This window comes from Phascolarctos cinereus, unplaced genomic scaffold, assembly GCF_003287225.1.
Source record: "Phascolarctos cinereus isolate Bilbo 61053 unplaced genomic scaffold, phaCin_HiC Scaffold_4;HRSCAF=312, whole genome shotgun sequence".
Taxonomy (NCBI): Eukaryota; Metazoa; Chordata; class Mammalia; order Diprotodontia; family Phascolarctidae; genus Phascolarctos; species Phascolarctos cinereus.
In genome coordinates this window covers 138,371,247-138,390,336 of record NW_027555847.1, presented here as the reverse complement: position 1 = coordinate 138,390,336, position 19,090 = coordinate 138,371,247, and the positions used below count along the sequence as shown (strand labels likewise).

At 38.0% G+C, this 19,090-nt stretch overlaps 1 protein-coding gene across 1 annotated transcript in view; it reads left to right on the top strand.

The window, feature by feature from the left end:
• ADCY9 (adenylate cyclase 9) overlaps window positions 1-19,090 on the top strand; it is a 192,548-nt gene that overhangs the window by 143,582 nt on the left and 29,876 nt on the right. The window contains 4 exon segments of the mRNA XM_020995690.2: window positions 269-477; window positions 11,614-11,773; window positions 13,206-13,354; window positions 14,532-14,573. Of these exon segments, the coding sequence (XP_020851349.1) occupies window positions 269-477; window positions 11,614-11,773; window positions 13,206-13,354; window positions 14,532-14,573 (560 nt within the window).

Here is a 19,090-nt window from a genome sequence, read left to right as displayed (position 1 = left end):
TAAGGTTAGCATAAGTACTGCCTCCTACACAAGGCCTTTTCTGATCCATCTCTGGTTGTTAATACCCCATACCCCTCCAAATTATATTTACTATGTATATATTTTATATTTCTTTATCTGTACATATGTTGTGTTTCTCCAACAGAATGTAAACTTCTAGGCATATGGACCATTTCATTTTTTGGTATATAGTAGGTACTTAATAAATACTTATTGAATTGAAATGAAATGGAATGCTTTTCCTTTTTCTTTCCTATATTCAAAACAGGTTATAAAAAATTCTCCCGTGAAGACATTTGCCAGTGCTACCTTCAGTTCCCTCCTGGATGTGTTTTTGTCAACAACAGTTTTTCTCATTCTGTCCATCACCTGCTTCCTAAAACATGGGATGGCTTCTGCCCCTCCCCCACCAGCCGCAGTCGTGATTTTCATCATCGCCATTCTATTGGAAGTGTTCTCCCTCATCGTCTCCATCAGGTAAAGAATGGATAGCATAACAAATCTCAGTTGGGATTACATGGTACTGCCTGTAAGAGGTGGGGACAGCTGAACATAGAGGATGAGTTTTTCTAGCCACATTTTGTCTAGGAAAAAGGGACCCTAAATGGCCCTAATCTTTCCTGGGTCAAGAGGGTTTGCTCCTCTGGAAAGGCATATGCCTATCTGGATCAGGTACTACCGAGAAAGGGAGGCTCCCTACTCCTAGCAGATGGGGAATATCTCAATTGTGAAAAGATATTTGAACATTTATGTTAGCACTTTGTTTAAAGAGAAGGAGAAAGATCAGTGACAGTTTTCCTTGATAACTATAATTGACCAGGGAGAGTGCTTCCTGAACAAGTTCAAAGGTCTTTGGCCAGTGAAAGATGGAGTTTTCTGAAAGGTCATCCTTTCTATTTGCAACAGGGCAGGTCTTCTACTATGAAGGTGATACTTCACCTGGAGAGTGTGAGCTAAGAAACTTTACAAAGGATCTCTGTGGCTGGAGAAAATTGCATCATGAATTGGGGAGCCTGATCAGGGTGTCCAATCAGCATGATTAGAAGAGGAGAAAGGGGACAGCTAGGTGGAGCAGTGGATAAAGCACCGGCCCTGAAGTCAGGAGGACCTGAGTTCAAATCCAGCCCCAGACCAAATACTTGATACTTACTAGCTGTGTGACCTTGGGCAAGTCACTTAACTCCAATTGCCTTAAAAAAAAAAGAGGAGAAAACATGAAACTGAGCTGAGAAGTCAAACACAGCGTAGTCACTAGGAACTGCTCCCAGTGGACAGTTAGGATATAAATTATGACAATATTAATATGGCTAATTTGCACAGTCAGTGGGTACTTAAGCAATCCTCCATAGAGAGAAAACAATGGAGCTTGGACATTAACAATAGCTGAGAATCCTATTTTTCTCATCTGAAAAATGAATATTTCCTCATTGTAAGGGTGGTCTCCTTAAGTAACTGTGGGTAATCATAGCTTGTGTTTGAGAGTAACCAGATATTGCCATCTGTTGCCCAGGATACAACCTCTAGAAGCATCTTTCTTCCAATAAATTTTTAAAAATTTAAAAGGTATTTAGCAATGTATTATATTCATTGTTTATACAAAGGATAACTATATTATTAAATATGGAAATAGTGTTTCCAATCAAAATTTGAACTGGTGATGTAGTTTTTGTTTGCACCATTTCCTCTATGCCATCAGCAGGAATAGTGCAGGTTGTTTTAAGGAAATATGTTGAGACATTATTATAATTTTTATTATTTTTTAAAAGTTAACTATGACAATGTTATTATTTTCATGGTATTATTGATGTTTAAGTGGTCAGGGATATAAAATTCATTGATATCTGAAATTCATAAAATTCTAAGGGACTTTTAGAAATCATCTAATCAGCTCCTTACTTATAAGTACTTAGTCTTTTATGAAAAAATATTAGAATCTCAGGGTCATAGATTGACATTTGCTGTTCAGTCATGTACAATCCTCTGTGACCCCATTTTGGGTTCTTCTTGGTGAAGTTGCTGGAGTGGTTTGTCATTTTGTTCTCCAGTTTATTTTTTAGATGAAGACAAATAGAGTGAAGTATCTTACCCAAAGTCACATAGCTAGTAAGTGTATAAGGCTGGATTTGAACTCGTGAAATTGAGTCTCCCTAATTCCTAGCTCACACTGCACTACCTAGCTGCCCAGATTTGGAGATGCAAGGGGCCTTTTAGGTCATCTAATCCAATCCCTTCATTTTATGGCTCACTCAGGTAGTTAAGTACCAAAGAAGGGATTTGAATTGGTATTTTTTCCTGGAGGAAATAGGGAGCCCCTGAAGTTTATCTAGTAAGGGAGAACACGGTCAGATTTGCATATCAGGAACATCAACATGGCAGCATTATGAAAGGTTTGGAGAGGGGATAGTCTTGAGGGAGGGTGGCCAAAGATGGTTTGAGATATGCTTTCCTAGATCAGTAATAAAAATTTCATGTGAGGTAAAGGAAAAGCCTTTCTGAATTCCTGATTGGCATTCCCTGGATACAGAGAGGGGAAGGCATGGAATCTTCTTTTCTCTCCTTCACCTAGATGCAAAGTGGGGTTAAGGGGAGAGGGGATGATTTAGCTTTCCTGTTGGAAGTATACTCTGGATGTATAATGCCCAGTAGTAGATAGCCCTTCTTCTTTATGAAAACCATACCAGAGTTGTGTTCTGACTGGCTGTACTTTATACTTTTGTATTCACGATTTTTACTATACATTACATCAGAATAGGGCAAATACTTAACAGGTAACAAGAAAAGAAGACAGAAAGCAAGAACTTTTAAAAAAAATTACTCATTTCATTAAATATTTCTTGATTACGTATAAAAAATTTAAACATTAATTTTTTAAAATTTCGAGTTCCAAATTCTCTCTCTCCCTCCTGCCCCTCCCCCACTTCTCGAGAAGGCAGTCAGTCTATCAATTATACACGTGAATTCATATAAAACATAAATGTGGAAATAATATGGAAATCCATATTAGCCATGTTGCAGACAAAAACACACATATACACAAACAAGAAAAATAAAGAAAGTTGAAAAATATGCTTTAATCTGCACTCAGAGTCCCTCAGTTCTCTTTCTGGAAATAGATAGCATTTTTTATCATGAGTCCTTTGGAATTGTCTGGATCATTATATTGATCAAAGTAAATAAGTTTTCCACAGTTGATCATTGTTACAATGTTGCTAATACTGTGTACAATGTTCTGGTTCCATTCATTTCACTCTGTCTTCCCAGGTTTGTTTGTTTGGTTTTTTTAACCATCCTGTTTGTCATTTCTTATAGCACAAGAACCTCCTATCACAATCATATACCATAACTTGTTTAGCCACTCCCCAATTATTGGCATCCCCTCAATTTCTGATTCTTTGCCACCACAAAAGAGCTGCTATCAATATTTTGTACAAATAGGTCTTTTTCCCTTTTTTTTTTTGATCTCTTTAGGATACAGACCTAGTAGTAGTATTGTTGAATCAAAGAATATGCACAATTTTATAGCCCTGTGGACATAATTCCAAATTGTACTCCAGAGTGGTTGGACCAATTCACAACTCCACCAACAGTGCATTAGTTTTCCAATTTTCACACATCCCCTCCAACATTTTTCATTTTCTTTTTCTACCATGTCAGCCAATCCAATGGGTGTAAGGTAGTATCTCAGTTGTTTTAATGAAGCCAAGACTTCTTAAGCTCCTACTATGTAACAGTCACTTTACTAATATCTCACGTGAGCCTCACAGTAGCCCGGTAAGGTAGATGTTATTATTATCCCCATTTTACATTTAAAGAAACTGAGAGTTGTCTACAACAGTGAAGTGGCTTGCCCTGGACCACAGAACTATTAAGTGTCAGAGGTCAGATTTTAACTCAGACCTTCCTGGCTCCAGGCCCAGCAGTCTCTCCACTGTACTACCTAATTGCCTTTTACTAGAGCAAGGCCATGAAGGGTTTGCCCCAGGTCAGGAAGAGGCCACACAGACGCACCACAGTCTGTTATCTGTGCTATAAGCCCCAGGTAGTAGCTACAGCCTCCTCCCCTTTCAGCATTCTAGAAACTTTGAGGTGCCTTTGGGCTGCCTCTTGCCTCCCTAAGCCATACCCCAAATGAGCCTCTCTGCTCTCCCTCCAATCCTGGTAATTGTTCTGGGCATAAAAATTGCTAGTTACATGGGTGAGGCTAATGGAGGTACAATTATTTCTAAAAACCCGTATTTAGTAGACTAAATTGTTCTCTTTTACTAAGGGATTTACAGGTTCAGGCAGTCTTTACTTTTTCCCCACAATGCATTTCTGGTAACCACATCATAAAGTAGATCATTGCCGTTAGACTGGGTTTTTCCATACAGTGTACCTAGCCAAGGACTTTGTACTGAATAAATCAAACTCTGATTAACAATATGTTATAAAAGCAAAGATTTTTTTTTTGGTTCAAAGCTGTGGTTTTATTAGCAAATGTCTCTTCCTGTGTAGAAACTCCCTCTACTGATATAGCTTCATAAATTGCCTATAACTTATCAGTCAATTAACAAGTATTTATTGAGGATCTACCTTGTGCCAGGAACTGAGGTAGGCCATGGGGATATAAGTACAAAGAATGAAAGGATCGTTTCAGGTATTGAGAGGTCAGGTGACTTGCCCAGGGTCATACAGCTAATGTGTGTCAGGGACAGAGTTTGAATTGAGGCCTTTCTAACCTCAAGACTGTTCCTCTTTATACCAAACCCTAGTTCCAAAAACAGATATAATAACCTTCTAGAATCATTTAAATTATTAACATTATGCCACAAGCCCAGTAAGTTAGGTATAAGTATACGTTGCTCTAGAGCCTCAAGTATGCTATAAAATACACATAGGTACTGAAACTGTGATTGCATCAAGAGAGTGGAACTCCTAGAGATTAAGTGACTTGCCCAGCAGGGTCACCTAGCCAGTGTATGTCAAAGGTGGAATTTGAATCCAAGTCTTCCTGCTTCCCAGTCCTACTATATCTGCCGCTCAAAATACATGGAGTGCATATTAAAAAAAAAATACAGCCCTCTTTTATCAGACAGAGACTGTCTTTATGAGAAGGTGAGTTTCTTGTCACTCTGGAAGTGCTAGGCCTAAGACTGGATGACCACCATTTGTTGTGGTTGTTACAGAGAGGATTCCTCTGTTGGTTGGAAGTTTGACTAGAATTCTAAGTTCTCTTCCAACTCCAAGATTTAATGTAAAGCTGATTCATTTGTTTTCAGCCATGTCCGACTCTTTATGACCCCATTTGGGGTTTTGTTGGCAAAGATGCTGAAATGGTTTGTCATTTCCTTCTCCAGCTCATTTTACAGATGAGGAAACTGAGGCAGAGTTAAGTGACTTGCCCAGGATCAGACAGCTAGTAAGTGTCTGAGGCCAGATTTGAATTCAGGAAGATGAGTCTTCCTGACTTCAGGCCTGGCTATCTGCTGTGCCACCTAGGTGCCCAAAGCTAATATATTAACTATAATAAACATTCAATTAATGATTAAATTTTTTAAAAGCATTGTAAGTTTGGAGTAGCTGAGAGGGGGGGAGGGGAAGGAATGATTTGCATGACTCAGATACCTTTTTTTAAAAAGTCTGCCTTTCCCTTAATATAGATTGCCCTCTAACAAGCTAGGCTTGAGGGTTTCAGAATAGTGCCACTGACCTCAGAGCTACCATAATGAAAGTAATGTATTCAATCCAAGAGGTACTTTATTGTCAGCTACTATGCTTCTTACTTCCCATTTCACTGGGAAGCCTTGAAAACAACTTCCAGGTCATCAAGACTACGCCCCCCCCTCCCCAAAATGCTAAGACAAGCATAAACCTAACTAGACAGATTGATGTGTCATAGGACTTTGGCCAAAATGCTAAATACAAGCAGAATTGTCGTGCAGATGTTAATTAGTCAGACCTAGTAATTGGAAAGCTTAGTCATATTGGAAGCAAGGAAAGGTGAGAACTATCTATCTGTATGCATAGATACCTACCTAATGCTTGCATTTTCCTTTGTTGTGAAGCAAGGTCATTTTGAGAATGTTTGTGCCTGTTTTTACATTAGTTATGTCACCTATCAAATAAACTAATATGAAGCATGATGGCTTTTATAGTTTTATTAGAAGGTATATTCTATACCATATAAAAATTATTTGTGTGAAGAATGGGGTTTTTTTTTGTAAGCTTAAAAGTAACAGATAAAATGTTACTTGATTTCATACCTGTAATGATAGAATCATAGCTATAAAAAGAGAGCATCTGTTCTAACCCTATAATTTTACCAATGAGGAAATTGAGATGCAGAAAGATTAAATTATTTGTCCATCTACACTGCCTTTATCAAGTGGCCTTGTTTCTGGTTTTTTCTATTACAGAATTAATATAGAAATTTAATTTTTTGTTCAAAATCCCAACGTAACTCAATTTTCCAAAATTGAGCCTTTAGCGCCATCTTCTGACCCAATGATTACATCACTCATCTATCTGCTAAAAGAATGGTCAAAAGTAAAATTTAGGTGCCTCAACATTTGGATCCCACAGCATGACTTTGTGCCTCAGCTGAATCCATCTCACATGAGAATATATTATTAGTAGTAATAGAAGCTTGGGCTAAACTTAAAATACAAAATCCTCAATCTGTCATTTAAAGCTTCAGTAATGTTCCAACTTCCTTTTCCCAATTTATTCCATGTTACTCCCCAAACTCACTTGCTGGCTGTTTCCTGAACTTGGTTTTCCATATCCTGTCTCTGTGCTTTCTCATGGACTGTCCTTCATGCCTAGGATTTGTTTCCTATTCACTTCTACCTCTTAGAAGCCCTAGCTTCCATCAAGGCTTGGTTCAGATGCAATTTACTGTGCAAAGCTTTCCATTTTCTCCTCAATAGTTAGTTCTTTCTTGTTCTTTAAGTTGCCATGCTGTATCACTTCCCACTCTCTTCTCAAGCTTGACCGAAGTTGCTCTCTCTAAGGTTGCCAAGGATTTCTTAACACTAAAGCCTTTTCCCAATCATCCTGCTTGCCCCCTCTATAGCTTCTGACACTCAAAAATCCTCCAGGATGTTTCTTTTGTCTTGGTTTCTAGTTAGGAGGTCATTCCCCTGCTATTATTCAAGATCATGGGTATTCTAAATAAACAAGAATGTAATCTATGGAATGTTTAAGACCTTTATACAACCTTCCTCAACCCTTTCCAATGCTCAGTAAATCTTATGGAATTATTAGAAAGATTACAGAATCTCAGAGTTGGAAGATACCTCAAAGGCCAAATAATCCTACCTCTAGGAAGTCTCTTTAAAACATTCCCAACAAGAGGTCATCTGGCCTCTTTCTTAGACCCTTAGTGAGGGGAAGCCCACTACTTCCCAGAGCTGTCCTATATACCTTTAGAGGCACTATTAGAGTAGAAAAATGGGAGGTGTGCTGGATTTGAAGTCAGAGGCCCTGGATTCAAATTCTGCCTTCACCACTTATTGCTTGTGTGACCTTGAATAAGTCAACCTCTCTGGGCTTCAGTTTCCTTATCTGTAAAAATAAAGAAGTAGTTCCTTCTAATCTTAAAATTATATATATGTATTTATATATATAAATATAAAATTATATGTATATAAAATATAAAATTATATATATATACATATATATACATATATATGTACATATACATATGTATATATATATATATATACCTATATCTATATCTATATCTATATCTATATATATATATCTATATCTATATATATATATATATATATATATATATATATATACCTATATCCACCTTATTCTTTGTTCTGTTAAACAGAACAAGAACATGAGCCTCTTCTATAGGACAGCTCTTCAGCTTCTTGTAGACAACTATTATGTTGTCTCTAAGTCTTCTGTTCTCCAGGTCAAACATCTTCAGTTCCTTCAACTGATCCTCCAAAATCATGATCCTGGTCCCTTTTGCTGTATACTTTCCAGGTTATCACTGGCCATCCTATAATATAGTACCCAGAGCAGAACCCAGTACTCCAGGTGTGGGTATGGTCTGATCAGGGCACAGTCCAATAAGACTAGACTTACCTCCTTCATCCTTTGCACTGAGCTTTTCACATAGCCTAACTTTGAGGATTAGCTTTTGTCACCCTTGCATCGCAGTTCATTTATATTGAGCTTGTAGTTTACTTAACCCCTCCCCCCTTTTTTCAAATAAACTGCTATCTAGCCATGCTTCCCTAATCTTGGACTAGTGAAGTTGATTTTTTTTTTTCAATTTAATTCATGGAACATTATACCTATGTGCCAGGTACTGAGGAATACAGAGACAAAAATGAAACACCACTTGTACCCCAGGAACTCACATCCTACTGGAGGGAAAACATATTTACATATATATATATTTACATGTATGTATGTCTGTATGTATATACATATAAAATTAAATACACACAGAGGGAGGGGAGGTCACTAATATCTGGGTGGATCAGGATAAACCTCCTGATGGCACTTGAGTGGAGCTTTGAAGGAAACTAGGGATTCTAATAGGTAGAAATGAGAGGGGAATAAGTTCCTAGACATCCTGTTCACAGGCCTGAAGACAGGAGATGGAATGTCTTGTATGGGGAAGAGCAAGCAGGACAATTGGGATGGAGCTTAGAATCCATTCAGTAACATAAGGTGTAATAAGCCTATAAAGATAGGCTCTAGCCAGATCATGAGGGGCTTTCCCAACAAACAGAAGAGTGTGTATTCTGTCCCAAGGCAAGGGGGGAGCCACCGGAACTTGTTGAGCAGACAAATGACATGGTCAGACCTGGGCTTTAGAATGATCAAAGTGGCAGCTGTTGACAGGATTCATCAGAGAGGGTCAAGCCGTTAGTAGGCTGTTGCAGTAGTTGGGGGTGAGAGATAGTGAGGTCCTGAACTGGGTTGGTGGCAATGTTAGCTGAGAGAAGGGGATAGACACTAATACATTGTGTAGGTAGAATTGATGAGACTTGGCACTTGACTGGATATGAGGGGTAAAGGAAAAGAAAGAGTTGAGGATGATTCTGAGGTTGCAATCGTGGTCATTCAACAGGGTGGTTGTAGGGAAGGAAGATAAAAAACTATTTGTATTATTTGAGCTACCTGAAACTGTTATATCTCAGGTAGATGTTAATGAGAATTTTTGTGTATTACTTATTAAATTCCATACTGATGATCAGAAGTTAAAGCGGACATTTAGACCCATCCTGGTAAAAGAAGAGTGATAATGCAGTGCCCTACTGATGTATTCAGGTTCCTAAAACCCATTTGGATTCACCTTCTATTCTATTATTGCTCATAGGTCTCTACTTTTCCTCTAAAACCCACCTCAACCAGTCAGAATTAATCATGTGGTATCAGAGCAACATTTGCTCAAAATAAATGCAAGATATATGACAGAAAAGACTGACGCAACAAACACTCTTGCCACCTACCTCCCAAACTGTAACCTTCCAAACTTCCAGGGAGCAAGTACTTCTTTCAGACCCACACTGTAACCAATAGAACAGGAAAAACAGGCTTGTGCGTCTTCCCTTGGCACTCCCCAAGCTGCTATGTAAGACCAGCAAGCAGGATTTTAAAGTAACATCCAGTAAAGTAGCAGCCTTGGGCCTACTGAGTTTCTTAGCTTCGGAACTAGATGAATACAGAAACTCCAGACCACCTTCTCACCTTCATCAGTGAGGTCCAAACGGGACCACAGAAGCCCTCTCTCTAGGGAGTCCTACTTCTTAGGAACCAAAGACTCAGGAGTCTCAGATAGGGTCCCTCTTCATCTCCTGGCGTCCTTCTTTACCATTTATCTTTTCCATTTCCCTAGCTCTCCTTCCATCCCTGCCTCTTGAAACTTGTCTCTCTCATATCTCCCAAGAGCTCTGCCTCGCCTTTTGGGGTGTATGGGGTATTCAGAGAGGACTAACACCTCTACTGTGAGGGTGAGCCCTTTTCAGAGCTGCTCATCTACCTTTGGTGTCCACCTGTCACTCAACTCTTACCTGTGACTCCAAGAAGCTGTAGCAGGATCAGCAGCCACACCCCAGGAAAACTGTGTTGGTAGACAGACTAAACCAGATTAAGGGTAACTAACAGGCCTCAAACTTGTCAGTGAGTTGGGGGATGTCCGCCCCAAGCACGTGAAGATTGTCCCCATTGGAATAGGTGGATGAGAACGATTTGGTCCAGTGGCCATGAAGGCAACTGAAGCAGGCGTTGTGGGGGGGCTTAGAACTTGGTCAGACATTGAAGATGCCAAGGTCATCCGCTGCATCCTGGGCCGTCTCCAGTCCTCTTGATTTTTGTCCCGCCATTGGACTTCGATGACTCTGCCTCACTTAAATCCAGTTCACACATGAGTGACATCACACCATCACACCACTGGTCCTCTTTGAAAACTGAGGACAAACAACAACAGCCTAGGCCTAGCCTCTTGCTTAGCTTGCTTCAATTGCCCATTCCCAAATACCCGTGGGAACTCTGAAGAGAGCCTTTATATCATCATGATATATGACATTTATAAGTGTTTATGTACATTAGCCTATGGCTCTGCTATAATATCCACCTATTTTCTCTTGTTCTATCATCAAAGTAGCATTGGAACAGGTACCTATCATTATCTGAACTCTTTCTGTTCTTAAAAGTCATCATTAAAGCACCATTCAGCCTGGTCTTCATATTGAATAATCTCATTTCCGTAGGTCTTTTTTTTACCTTTAAACTTATTTGTAGCTTTGCTTTGGACCTTTTTATAAGGTCTCCACATCCATTTTATACTGTGGGGACTACAAGTTAATACTGTTCTTTAGCAAAGATCAGACCAGTGCTGAATATATAGAAAAATTACCACATCATTTTTATATTTCATATTTCTATGTTTTTATAGTATTTCAAGAATTCAAGATTTATAATTTCATTGATATAGATATTTGCATCACTAATGCATCAAGTTATAAAGGGCTTTGAGTGTCAAGCAAAGAAGTATGACCTTTATTCAGCAGGTTAATACTGGAGGAGTCACTGATTTTTTTTTTTGATAAAGAAATAACCAGACCTATACATGTGGCATAACCAGATCTATACGTAAGGAGAATTAGTCTGGCAATAGTATGAAGAATAAATTGACAGGGAAAGAAAGGGGAGGTGCAAAGATCTACCAAGAGGCTTTAGGAATAGTTGAGGCTTTTCCTATAGAGCAGTGACAGTGGGAATAGAGAGGAGGGGACAGAGGCAAGGGGTATTGTAAAATAAGAAAACTATTTGGAACAACTCTCATTCAACATAAATTAAAACCTGCTATGTGTGTCATATTATGAATGCAGATTGAGTACTGAAATCAGTAATTTTATGCTCATCATTTCCATCATTGAGTAGATAGACTTTGTTCATTCTATCAAGTTTTCAGCCTTTTTGCCTTCCATTTGTGGTCTGGTGGAATACAGCCCTCTGTCTGTTGTCCGATTTATTTTCTCCATAACTGGTGTAGCATATATACACCTACCTATTTTTATGACTGACCTACATGCAGGAAAATAGTGTTTGCTGTGTGTGTTAAAATTATGAATTACTTAGTGACTTTATTTGTTACAGAATGGCATTTTTCCTTGAGGAGGTAATGACGTGTACTAAGCACCTGCTGGAGATGATAGCTGGTTGGCTCCCTCGGCATTTCATTGGCGCAATCCTGGTCTCACTCCCGGCCCTTGCAGTTTATTCACATTTTACCTCCGAATTTGAAACAAACATACATGTGAGTCAATTACTATGCTTATCTATCTTAGTTGCTGTGCTCTTTCGGGACTTCTGTTAATTTTCATCTATAGCTTGAGGCTACTTTGGGCATTCTTTAAATCAATGGTCCCTTTTAAAAAGTAAACTTTTACCCAGGATAGAGATCTAGGGATAAAGGTTCAGCTTCTATCCTTTGTATATAGTGTTCCTTAAATTCTGTTAACTAATTGATTTACAAATCCTACTTCTGCACTTGGAAGAACCTCCCAAAAGAAAAGTACAGTTCAATTGTATAATAGAAGTTTAGAATTATTGCTATTCTAATATTTTGTGGCTTGAATTCAGGTAGTTTGTCCCAAGGGTCCAAGTAAAAATTCCAAATTCCCATTCACCAAATACTCAAGTTAGTAAACCCTTCATAATTAACAGATATGGAACAGAATGTGTTATCAGCTGTTAATTTACCAAGAAAAGAACTTCTTAATTGAACTCCGTAATTTGTGGATTCATACCAACTTGAAAACTATATGTATCTGTAGTACAAGCTAAGGTAAAATGAATATCTCAGGGCCTGATTGCATTTTCATGCTTTCAGACCCAAATTGTATTTTGGTTCATTCACAGCAGGGTGCTTTAAGGAAAAGCATTATGATTATATAGTGGCAACCTTCAAATGATGATGCTTATAGACAACTTTTTTTTCTTCGCATCAGCATAAGCTTTGGAGCATCTTGGGAAACTTGATTTAAACTTGTCATTTTAAACTGGTTTAAAATTCTGGATAATGAACTTCATGATAAATGATCTGTCTAGAAGACTGTTTGACTCACTAAGTGTAAAAATAACAGCCTCTTTTAGCAACTTTAATCTCAAACTTAATGCTTCTGTATTAAACAAAAAACTTTTAAAATACTTAATAACAAAATGTAATCTTGTCAAAATGTGTTAGAGAAGTATACTGAGAGGGCAAAAAGAAGATAAATGAATGTGGACCAGGTTTATCAGGGAAAGCTTCATGGAGGGGGCTGGTACTTGAAGTTTGAGTAGTATTTGAACAAATAGCAGCAAGCTGGGCAGGAGGATGGAGGAAAAGCATGAATAAAGATTTAAGAACAGAAAGTGTTGGCCCAGTAAAAAGAGCACGAACGTGGAAGTCAAAGAGCTGGGTTCTAGTCCCACCAGTGCTTTTAATTGGCTATATGATCTTGAACAAATCATTTCCTCTCCGGCCTTCAGCTTCCTTAACTGTAAAAACAACTTCTGAGGCTCATTCTTGCTCTAAGGCTCTGCGTTGTCATTTGGCCTTATATTATGTAACTTTCCAGGAGAACTGTGTCTATTTCACATAATAATATTCACTGAATAATATTACTTGGTTAAACTCATATAATAAGTTCTGTCGAAATTTGGAGTTAAATTTGAAATTGCTTCCTTTTTTTTTCTCATTGCAGTATACCATGTTTATGTGCTCTGCCATTCTGATCACCATTGTGCAATACTGTAATTTTTGCCAGCTAAGTTTCTGGATGAGATCATCATTAGCAACAATTGTTGGAGCTATACTTGTCATTTTACTCTATGTTTCTTTGTATCCAGACAGGTAAGTTATGGATGCAACAGCTCAATGCAGTTACTAAAAACAAAATTGCCTGCAGTGCCAACTGTTGCTTCTGAAATAACTTTTAATTCAACACAAAAATAAAAAATGGCAGAATCCTAAGTATGGGACACTGTACATAATGTCAAACTTGTTCAATACGTAGGTTAGTTTTACTGAACTGCTTTTTGCCTCTTTTTTATTCTTTGTTTATTCCCCCTGAAACGGGCTCCTTCCACATCTCTGCCTGCTGAAATTGTTCTCTTCCTTCCAGGCCCAGTCAAGTTACCATCTCCTTGTCCCTTCTGCTAGAAATTGTCTTTCCCGCCCTGAATCTCTGCTGTTACTCTGTGACCTCCCTCATATAATGGCTCTTGTGTCTGGTGCATTATGTAGGCCCTTACTGGATGGTAAGGGCCTTGAGAGCGGGGACCGTGTCTTGTTGTGTCTCTGTATCCTCTGTATCAGGCACAGGGTTTCACACATAAAAGTTACTTACTAAATGCTTATTGAATTGACTGCATCAAAAATCAACAGATACAGTAGTACTATCACCGTATGTGGTCAAACCACTGATTTAGATAAGAGGACGCTCCCTAAGAATGATAGAGACTTGTTTTTATGTCACTTGCTTAGATGGTTAAAGAGGGTCTTCTTTGATAAGACTGGGATATGCTTGGTCTTGGGTGCTTTTTAAATAGCCCCTCAAGCTTTTATGTGTGAAAGATGACTCCTTCTCCAAACAATGTATTAGACCTCATCTGCTTTCAACTATAGTCTTGAGCATCCTATCTTTAGTTTTTTTCCCTGGGGATGTTGTGTGTATGAAGACATTTGGGGTTTCTAGCCACTGGCAGTTTTTGTGTGCTTCATCAAAGTGAAGGAAGTCAGTTATGGCTTTTTAAGTGTTTCTTTTCTGTGTGAGTTTGCTGCACACAGTCATTCAACCACATATTTTCAGTATGTGATATGAAATCTTAGCAGCCCCGTTGTCTATGCCTTTTTTTAAATGATTCTCAGTCGGGAGTTTTGGTTAAATCATATTGCTATAATATTGTCTTTATTTGATAACTATCTCAATATTTCAAAAAGTAGAGAAATTTATTAACTAATTATCAAGTTGCTTTCTTCACTGCCTTCTTTATTTTAAAAATTCTGTTTCCTTGCATTTGTATTTCAGTTCCATAGAAACTTCCCAGTTAGATGCAGTACAGAATTCCAGGTAAGCTTTCTGCATTGTATATATCTCTGGAGAATGACAGTGGGGCATGGTGGAAATAAGCACTACCTTAACAGGGATTGTGTGGAATTTTTGTTTGACTACATTTATTTGTTAATAGAGAGGATTTTTACTGTGGTGGCTGGGGGGCAACATTCTAGAAGGGAAGTGTATGGTTAGTGATAGTGATACAAAAAAAAAAGAAAAGAAGAAAAGAGCATCAGTAAAACATTTTTAAAACACAAAGAAGAGAATAGTTCCACATAGGCAAGTGGGGGCAGTGTTAGAACTCTTGCTAAATTTAACATGCTCTTAAAGAACCCAAACTTGTGCATTAGAGATTCATGCTTTCGTTTTCAATCTTCTTTTTCTCTTCTTCCTTGTATTTATATTTGTTGATGCTTAAGTTCAAAATAAAAAAAATAAAAGTTTTAAAAATTAGCCAAGAGTCAGAAGATCTCAGTTCAAGTCCCATCTTTGTTACTTCCTCAACGTACGACCTTAGATAAATAACTTTCCTGTGCCTCAGCTTCTCTATCTGTAAATGGTGATAGTACTTGTATTGCCTACCTCAGGGTTGGTGGGAGCAAATTATTTTGTGGACTTTAAAGCCATATATAAATATGAATTGTATATTATGAAGAGAGAGAAAAATTATTTCCTTGTATTCATTTTTTTTTTCAAATTGCTAGGTTATATCACAGCTTATATATGGGTTTCCTGAAAATATATTCATTGGGGAGGCTTTGGTCAGGATACTTCTCATCAAGTGACCTCCTCCCCAACTAAATTGATGTAATCACAGAAAGGGCAAGTAACAAAGAGAAGGTGGTAAAATCTTGATAAGTACAAAGATGAGTTTTCACTGTGTTGTACTTTTACAAGATATGAAGGAGTTCTTCCTTGATGGAATTAGAAGGGCAGTTTGCCAAAGATTGACTGTGCCCCAAATGGCTTTTAAAAACTAACTTGCCCGCCCTAGGCATAATTGAGGCAAGAGAACTTTGTGAAATATGATCCTGGGAGCAGAGAGGAGAGCCACCTAAAAAGGAAGTACTCAGCTCTTGAAAAGGGATCACTCTGCATTTCTTTGTGTACCTCTATTAAAGAGCTTTGCTTTGCACAAAGCTATTTGTCCAACAGAAGGCACTACACCCATGAGGACAATGACTCTTGGTAGCCGAAAAGAGAAGTAGCTTATGGGTTCAAGAGAGAATCAGTGTTAGGAGTCAAGCTCTTGAGAGAAGCAGGTTCTCAGCTGAGCAAACTCCCCAGGAAAGGTGCCACACTCCGAGAAGCTGCCTGCGGATGCCACAAGAAAAAAATTTACATCAGAGACACGGATCGCCTTGTCCATCTGCGTGCCCCGTGTGTCTCATTACCAGGGGATGTGCCCACTCCTCGTCTCGATGCTGCGTTTATTTGTGATAGACCATGTGTGTCTCACAAGCCTTAGGTGTATGGGGAGGAGAGGGTGAATGTCTGGTAGCTGCTCTTCTTACTATGCCATCTTAGTAAATGCCTTTGGTTTGACCTAATCGTGTGCAATGGTTCACTATTAAAGGTAAGTGTACTGGTTGGGCTGCTGTGCTATTGTTTTTAAATGTAGACCACCAAAATTTCAGGAACTCTGTTGTAGTCAGTCTCACATATATACCCTGGGGGTGCTTGCAATCTGAGTACAAGTTGGAGAGTTACATATTCGTATACATGGCTACATATTCATATATATGGGATGTCCCAAAAGAGTCTTAATGCAGTTTTAAGACTTAACAGCTTAAAACTGCATCAAGACTTTTGGGACATCATACATGCAGACATGAATACATATTATATATATATATATATATATATTTTTTTACTAAAATGATATAAAATCCTTTATTCCTTACGTCTTGGCTTTTAGTCTTCTAAAATAGAAGTGCAATTTTGACCTTTTTTTGCCCGTTCTATAATGTATAAATATTACTCTTCTAGAAATTGTCAAGTTGGAAGCAGTTGTTTTTGGTACAGCTGTCTTTTATAGAAAGAAGAGCTGCATTCTAGCCAGGCTGGCTATAGAATTACATTATGTATGTTAAGTCATTACTATATGTTAAAATATTTTTAACTGCCATTTTAAAAAACCGAGTGTACATTTCTACAAGTTCTGCTATACTCTTGGTTCTCTTCCACCTCCTGTCAGAGCCATAGCCTTTCTCCTCATCTTACTCTAGCTGTGTTGCAATTTCCTCTTTAACTCAAGGAATTACTCAAGACTCACTTTCAACTCCCAAATCATACCACTTTCCCCCCTATCTTCCCTCCTATAGTTTCAACTACCTAGAATAGATCCCAGCGACAACTCTATGTTAGTCAGTTTCAAAGATTAAACTGAGCTGATTTACTTAAGTAATGGAAACCTTAGCAGGAGCTACCGCAAAAGCAATTGGACAGGGGCAGCTAGGTGGTGCAGTGGATAGAGCACTGGTCCTGAAGTCAGGAGGACATGAGTTCAAATCCAGAGTCAGACCAACCACTTGACACTTACTAGCTGTGTGACCCTGGGCAAGTCACTTAACTCCAATTGCCTAAAAGCGCAAAAAAAAAAAGCAATTGGACAGATAGTGCAGACATCTAGGTATACTCTTATTTGCCCTTTTACCCCATGATGACTCAGGCAGAACTGTGACTTTTTTTTTCAGTTGATACATTTTATTATGAAACACTAGTTAGTTCCCAATGAACCGCCCTATACTGTCCCTCGAGAAAAAGATTAAGTACAACTATAGTGAATTGTACTGCACTTCTTAAAGTGTGGGTCATGACCCTCTATGGGGTTCACTGGTAGGGTCGGGAGTGGAAAAAGTTTAAGAAGCACTGGATATGACTTGCTATTTTTGTAGTTTGCCATTTAACAGAATGTACATATATTTTAACTTTAGCACTTTGTAACTAACATTGTCCATTGTATTTCAGCTGAGATTTGTTTGCTTTTACTGATGCTTTACTTTGTATTATTGTCATAGTGCAGATTGTTCTTTAGGTTCTACTTTATTCTGTATCAGTTCATAAAACTTTTCTCAGAATTTACACATCTTTACTTATGCCTAATGTTCCTTTATAGTCTCATAACGCAATCTGTCCAATAACACACATTTTGTGTAAAATATACTTTGTTTCTAGATTTTTACTATTATAAATAGTGCTCTGAATATTTTTATAGAGGGAAACCTCTCTTGCTGTCATTAACTTCAGGGTATAAACCTAATAAAAGGACAATTGAATCAGAGAGTTTGAAACATTTTTAATAACTTCTATTTTGTCATTCCAAAGTATTTGCCAGAATAATTGGAACAATTCACAGTTCTATCAGCATTAACTGATTTATTCAGCAAACATTTATTAACCATGTTCTATGCAGAAGGCACTGTACTAAGTGGTAGGGATACAAAGACAAAGATGAAAAACAACTTATATTCTCTTGGGGCGGGGGATACAACATGTAAATCTAGTAAGTACAAGATCATTTGAGGAGGAAGAACACTAGTAACTGGGGAAGGGGGGGATGGGGGAGCCAGGAAGTGTTTGGTGAAGGAGGTTGTACCTGAGCTGAACTTTAAAAGAAGTGTTATTGGTTCCCACGTGTAGGGTTTTGTTTTCTCAAGAGGTGGGCATCCCATCCTAGTCCAGAAGTCAGGAGCAGAGCTGCAAGAGGAAATCCAAACCGTCAACAGGCTTGTGAAAAAATGTTCCAAATCATTAATAATTAGAGAAGTACAAATTAAAACAACTCTGAGGTTGTATCATACTCATAAAATTGGCAGAAATGACAATTTTTGGAGTGGCTGAGGGAAAACAGACATGCTGTTTTCTACTCTTGGTGAAGCTATGAATTGGTACAGCCATTCTGAAGAGCAATTTGGAACTAAATCCAAAAAAAAATTTACTAAATTACATATATCCTTTGATTCAGTGATACTGCTATTGGCTTATGCCCCAAAAAGGATTGCATGTACAAAAATATTTATAGCAACTCTTTTTGTAATGACAAAGGGCTGGAAACTCAGAGAAGTCTATCAGTTTTGGAATGCCTGAACAAATTTATGTTCTGTGAATGTGAATGTTATTGTACCGTAAGAAATATTTAAAGGCATAAATTCAAAAAAGCTAAAATACTGTGAACTGATGCAGATTGAAATTAGTAGAACCTATAGAGCAATTTATTCAATAACAATTTTGGGAAGAAAAACAACTTTGAAAGACTTAAAAGAACTCTGATTAATGCATTGAGGAACCACAATTCCAGAGAATTGATGATGAAGTATGCTACCCATTTTCTGATTAAGAGGCAATGGATTAAAGGTGCAGAATGAAACATACATGGCCAATGTGAAGATTTGTTTGGCTTGACTATACATATTTTTATAAGGGGTTTGTTTTTTCTTTTTCTTTTTTTCAGTTGGGCAGAGGGAATTAGGGAGAAGGTGAGCTTGTGGTAAGATTTCCAAAAGAAAAAAGAGGATCGTTGAAGAAGGTTT